The sequence below is a fragment of the Talpa europaea genome (genome assembly GCF_964194135.1).
Source record: "Talpa europaea genome assembly, chromosome: 3".
In the NCBI taxonomy this organism is placed as follows: domain Eukaryota; kingdom Metazoa; phylum Chordata; class Mammalia; order Eulipotyphla; family Talpidae; genus Talpa; species Talpa europaea.
Window position 1 is genome coordinate 455,631 of NC_140069.1, and position 6,492 is coordinate 462,122.

A 6,492-nucleotide genomic window follows, 5' to 3' on the forward strand; every position below is an offset into this window, starting at 1 on the left:
CCCTTTCCAGAGGCAGACGGTGCAGCAGGAGCAGCTGCTGCAGGAGACGCAGGCGCTGCAGCAGAGCTTCCTCTCCGAGAAGGACAGTCTGCTGCAGCGGGAGCGCTTCATCGAGCAGGAGAAGGCCAAGCTGGAGCAGCTCTTCCAGGACGAGGTGGCCAAGGCGCAGAAGCTGCGGGAGGAGCAACAGCGGCAGCAGCAGCAGATGGAGCAGGAGAAGCAGCAGCTGGTGGCCAGCATGGAGGAGGCCCGCCGGCGGCAGCGGGAGGCTGAGGAGGGGGTGCGGCACAAGCAGGAGGAGTTACAGCGGCTGGAGCAGCAGCGGCGGCAGCAGGAGCAGCTGCTGGCCGAGGAGAACCAGCGGCTGCGGGAGCGGCTGCAGCGCCTGGAAGAGGAGCACCGGGCCGCGCTGGCACATTCCGAGGAGGTGGCTGCCTCCCAGGCCATGGCGGCCAAAGCCCTGCCCAACGGCCGAGACACACTGGACGGCCCCAGCGCGGACGTGGAGCCTGAGCATGCCTTCGAGGGTCTGCGGCGGAAGGTGCCTGCCCAGCGGCTTCAGGAGGCGGGCGTCCTGGGCGCCGAGGAGCTGCAGCGCCTGGCAGACGGCCGCACCACGGTGGCTGAGCTCGCGCGGCGTGAAGACGTGCGCCGCTACCTGCAGGGGCACAGCAGTATCGCCGGGCTGCTGCTGAAGCCAGCCAACGAGAAGCTGAGCGTCTATGCCGCCCTGCAGAGGCAGCTGCTGAGCCCGGGAACGGCCATCATCCTGCTGGAGGCCCAGGCAGCCTCGGGCTTCCTCCTGGACCCTGTGCGCAACCGAAGGCTGACCGTCAACGAGGCTGTGAAGGAGGGCGTGGTGGGCCCTGAGCTGCACCACAAGCTGCTCTCGGCCGAGCGCGCCGTCACCGGCTACAAGGACCCCTACACCGGGGAGCAGATCTCCCTGTTCCAGGCCATGCAGAAGGGGCTGATCGTGCGGGACCACGGCATCCGCCTGCTCGAGGCCCAGATCGCCACGGGCGGCATCATCGACCCCGTGCACAGCCACCGCCTGCCCGTGGACGTGGCCTACCAGCGCGGCTACTTCGACGAGGACATGAGCCGCGTGCTGGCCGACCCGGGCGACGACACCAAGGGCTTCTTCGACCCCAACACGCAGGAGAACCTCACCTACCTGCAGCTGCTGGAGCGCTGCGTGCAGGACCCCGACACCGGGCTGCGCCTCCTGCCGCTCACGGATCAGGCTGCCAAGGGCGGCGAGTTGGTCTATACTGATTCGGAGGCCCGTGACGTGTTCAAGAAGGCCACGGTCTCCGCACCGTTTGGCCAGTTCCAGGGCAGGACGGTGACCATCTGGGAGCTCATCAACTCTGAGTACTTCACAGCCGAGCAGCGGCGGGACCTGCTGCGGCAGTTCCGCACGGGCAAGGTCACCGTGGAGAAGATCATCAAGATCGTCATCACGGTGGTGGAGGAGCATGAGCAGAAGCGCCAGCTCTGCTTCCAGGGCCTGCGTGCCCTGGTGCCCGCTGCCGAGCTGCTCGAGAGCGGCGTCATCGACCAGGCCCTCTACCGCCAGCTGCAGCAGGGCGAGCGCTCCGTGCAGGAGGTCGCCGAGGCAGAGGCCGTGCGCCGGGCTCTGCACGGCACCAGTGTCATTGCCGGCGTGTGGCTGGAAGAGGCAGGGCAGAAGCTGAGCATTTACCAGGCCCTGAAGAAAGACCTGCTGCAGCCAGAGGTGGCTGTGGCCCTGCTAGAGGCCCAGGCTGGCACCGGGCACATCATCGACCCCGCCACCAGCGCCCGGCTGACCGTGGATGAGGCCGTCCGTGCTGGCCTGGTGGGGCCGGAGCTGCATGAGAAGCTGCTGTCGGCCGAGAAGGCCGTGACGGGCTACAAGGACCCTTACTCGGGGCAGAGTGTCTCCCTGTTCCAGGCCTTGAAAAAAGGCCTCATCCCCAGGGAGCAGGGCCTGCGCCTTTTGGACGCCCAACTGTCCACGGGGGGCGTCGTCGACCCCAGCAAGAGCCACCGCGTGCCTCTGGACATCGCCTGTGCCCGGGGCTACCTGGACAGGGACACCAGCAAAGCCCTGTCGGCGCCAAGGGACGACGCCAAGACCTACTATGACCCCAGCGCGCAGGAGCCAGTCACCTACAGCCAGCTCCAGCAGCGGTGCCGGCCTGACCAGCTGACGGGGCTCAGCCTGCTGCCCCTGTCGGAGAAGGCCGCGCGGGCCCGGCAGCAGGAGCTCTACTCTGAGCTCCAGGCCCGGGAGGCCTTTCAGAAGGCCACAGTGGAGGTCCCCGTGGGCGCCTTCCAGGGCAGGACGGTGTCCGTGTGGGAGCTCATCAGCTCCGAGTACTTCACAGAGGAGCAGCGGCAGGAGCTCCTGCGGCAGTTCCGCACGGGCAAGGTCACCGTGGAGAAGGTCATTAAGATCGTCATCACCATCGTGGAGGAGGTGGAGACGGCGCGGCAGGAGAAGCTCTCCTTCAGCGGCCTCCGGGCCCCTGTGCCCGCCAGCGAGCTGCTGGCCGCCGGGGTCCTCAGCAAAGCCCAGTTTGAGCAGCTCAAGGATGGCAAGACATCAGTCAGGGACCTGTCCGAGGTGGACTCGGTGCGGACGCTCCTCCAGGGCACTGGTTGCCTGGCTGGCATCTACCTGGAGGACTCCAAGGAGAAGGTGACCATCTACGAGGCCATGCGGCGGGGCCTGCTGCGGCCCAGCACAGCTACCCTCCTGCTGGAGGCCCAGGCGGCCACTGGCTTTCTGGTGGACCCGGTGCGGAACCAGCGCCTGTACGTACACGAGGCTGTCAAGGCCGGCGTGGTGGGGCCGGAGCTGCACGAGAAGCTGCTGTCAGCCGAGAAGGCCGTGACGGGCTACAAGGACCCGTACTCGGGCACCACCATCTCCCTGTTCCAGGCCATGCAGAAGGGGCTGATCGTGCGGGACCACGGCCTGCGCCTGCTCGAGGCCCAGATCGCCACGGGCGGCATCATCGACCCCGTGCACAGCCACCGGCTGCCCGTGGACGTGGCCTACCAGCGCGGCTACTTCGACGAGGACATGAGCCGCGTGCTGGCCGACCCGGGCGACGACACCAAGGGCTTCTTCGACCCCAACACGCACGAGAACCTCACCTACCTGCAGCTGCTGGAGCGCTGCGTGCAGGACCCCGACACCGGGCTGCGCCTCCTGCCACTGCGAGGGGCAGAGAAGGCCGAGGTGGTGGAGACCACACAGGTGTATTCTGAGGAGGAGACCCGGCGGGCCTTTGAGGAGACACAGATCGACATCCCCAGCGGTGCTGGTGGCGGCCAGGGCGGCTCCACCATGTCCCTGTGGGAGGTGATGCAGTCAGACCTGATCCCCGAGCAGCAGCGGGCCCAGCTGATGGCCGACTTCCAGGCTGGCCGGGTGACCAAGGAGCGCATGATCATCATCATCATCGAAATCATCGAGAAGACCGAGGTCATCCGCCAGCAGAACCTGTCCTCCTACGACTATGTGCGCCGCCGCCTGACGGCCGAGGACCTGTACGAAGCCCGCATCATCTCCCGGGAGACCTACAGCCTGCTCCGCGAGGGCACCAAGAGCCTGCGCCAGGTGCTGGAGGACGAGTCTGCCTGGCGCTTCCTCTACGGCACGGGCTGCGTGGCCGGCGTCTACCTGCCCGGCTCCAGGCAGACACTCACCATCTACCAGGCCCTCAAGAAGGGCCTGCTGAGCGCTGAGGTGGCCCGTGTGCTGCTGGAGGCGCAGGCTGCCACGGGCTTCCTGCTGGACCCGGTGAAGGGTGAGCGGCTGACTGTGGACGAGGCGGTGCGGAAGGGTCTGGTGGGCCCTGAGCTGCACGACCGGCTGCTCTCGGCGGAGCGGGCGGTCACCGGCTACCGGGACCCCTACACGGAGCAGACCATCTCGCTCTTCCAGGCCATGAAGAAGGAGCTGATTCCTGCCGAGGAGGCCCTGCGGCTGCTGGATGCCCAGCTGGCCACGGGTGGCGTCGTGGACCCACGCCTGGGGTTCCACCTCCCCTTGGAGGTGGCCTACCAGCGCGGCTACCTCAACAAGGACACACACGATCAGCTGTCGGAGCCCAGCGAGGTGCGCAGCTACGTGGACCCCTCCACGGATGAGCGCCTCAGCTACACGCAGCTGCTCAAGCGGTGCCGCCGAGACGAGGGCAGCGGCCAGCTGCTCCTGCCGCTCTCAGACACCCGCAAGCTGACCTTCCGCGGCCTGCGCAAGCAGATCACGGTGGAGGAGCTGGTGCGCTCCCAGGTCATGGACGAGGCCACGGCGCTGCAGCTGCAGGAGGGGCTGACCTCCGTCGAGGAGGTGTCTAAGAGCCTGCAGAGGTTCCTTGAGGGCTCCAGCTGCATCGCCGGTGTCTACGTCGACGCTACCAAGGAGCGGCTGTCGGTGTACCAGGCCATGAAGAAGGGCATCATCCGGCCCGGCACGGCCTTCGAGCTCCTGGAGGCCCAGGCGGCCACCGGCTACGTCATCGACCCCATCAAGGGGCTCAAGCTGACGGTGGAGGAGGCCGTGCGCATGGGCATCGTGGGTCCCGAGTTCAAGGACAAGCTGCTCTCGGCCGAGCGCGCCGTCACCGGCTACAAGGACCCGTACTCCGGGAAGCTCATCTCCCTCTTCCAGGCCATGAAGAAGGGCCTGATCCTCAAGGACCACGGCATCCGCCTGCTCGAGGCCCAGATCGCCACGGGCGGCGTCATCGACCCCGAGGAGAGCCACCGGCTGCCCGTGGACGTGGCCTACAAGCGCGGCCTCTTTGACGAGGAGATGAATGAGATCCTGACCGACCCCTCTGACGACACCAAGGGCTTCTTCGACCCCAACACGGAGGAGAACCTCACTTACCTGCAGCTGATGGAGCGCTGCGTCACCGACCCCCAGACGGGGCTGTGCCTCCTGCCGCTGAAGGAGAAGAAGCGGGAGCGGAAGACGTCCTCCAAGTCCTCGGTGCGCAAGCGCCGCGTGGTGATCGTGGACCCGGAGACGGGCAGGGAGATGTCGGTGTACGAGGCCTACCGCAAGGGGCTCATCGACCACCAGACCTACCTGGAGCTGTCGGAGCAGGAGTGCGAGTGGGAGGAGATCACCACCTCCTCCTCGGACGGCGTGGTCAAGTCCATGATCATCGACCGCCGCTCGGGCCGCCAGTACGACATCGACGAGGCCATCTCCAAGAGCCTCATTGACCGCTCCGCGCTGGACCAGTACCGTGCCGGCACGCTCTCCATCACCGAGTTCGCCGACATGCTCTCGGGAAATGCCGGCGGCTTCCGCTCCCGCTCTTCCTCCGTGGGGTCCTCCTCGTCCTACCCCGTCAGCCCCGCCGTCTCCAGGACCCAGCTGTCCTCCTGGTCTGACCCCACCGAGGAGACGGGCCCTGTGGCCGGCATCCTGGACACAGAGACGCTGGAGAAGGTGTCCATCACGGAGGCCATGCACCGCAACCTGGTCGACAACATCACCGGGCAGCGGCTGCTGGAGGCGCAGGCCTGCACCGGGGGCATCATCGACCCCAGCACCGGAGAGCGCTTCCCCGTCACCGAGGCCGTCAACAAGGGCCTGGTGGACAAGATCATGGTGGACCGCATCAACCTGGCCCAGAAGGCCTTCTGCGGCTTCGAGGACCCACGCACCAAGACCAAGATGTCGGCTGCGCAGGCCCTGAAGAAGGGCTGGCTGTACTACGAGGCCGGCCAGCGCTTCCTGGAGGTGCAGTACCTGACGGGCGGGCTGATCGAGCCTGACGTACCGGGCCGCGTGCCCCTGGACGAGGCCCTGCAGCGCGGCACCGTGGATGCCCGCACGGCCCAGAAGCTGCGCGACGTGGGCGCGCACTCCAAGTACCTCACCTGCCCCAAGACCAAGCTCAAGATCTCCTACAAGGACGCGCTGGACCGCAGCATGGTGGAGGAGGGCACGGGGCTGCGGCTGCTGGAGGCCGCCGCCCAATCCAGCAAGGGCTACTACAGCCCCTACAGCATCAGCGGCTCCGGTTCCACCGCCGGCTCCCGCGCGGGCTCGCGCTCCGGCTCCCGGGCCGGCTCCCGGCGCGGCAGCTTCGACGCCACCGGCTCCGGCTTCTCCATGACCTTCTCCTCCTCTTCCTATTCCTCCTCGGGCTACGGCCGCCGCTACGCCTCAGGGCCGGCGTCCTCCCTGGGGGGCCCCGAGTCTGCGGTGGCCTGACCCCCTGCCCGCCCCTCGCCCCCCCCCCCACCCCGCTCTGCATGTGGCCAGGCTCCCGCCAGCCGCTGGGGTCTTCAACGATTGTAACGGTGTCTTCCTCCCAAGTGGTGCCTCACTAAGGTTTTACCAAAAAGACCAGACTAACAGACTAACCCGCGCCCGGTGTCCAGACGGCCCCTGTCTTGAGGGAGGGGCCGTCCCGCCCCGCCCACCGTCTCCCCGCCCCTCCACCTGCCACTTGCCACAGCCAGGTGCCT

The 6,492-nt window shown here is 67.5% G+C and overlaps 1 protein-coding gene across 1 annotated transcript in view; it reads left to right on the forward strand.

The window, feature by feature from the left end:
• The window catches only part of PLEC (plectin), a gene marked incomplete at both ends in the record, with an annotated part of 28,248 nt that extends 22,013 nt beyond the window's left edge, over positions 1 to 6,235 (forward strand). Inside the window, one exon of the mRNA XM_084229651.1 lies at positions 11 to 6,235. Within this exon, the coding sequence (XP_084085777.1) occupies positions 11 to 6,235 (6,225 nt within the window). The remainder of the gene's footprint in view (positions 1 to 10) is intronic.
• Between the last annotated feature and the right edge of the window lie 257 nt (positions 6,236 to 6,492).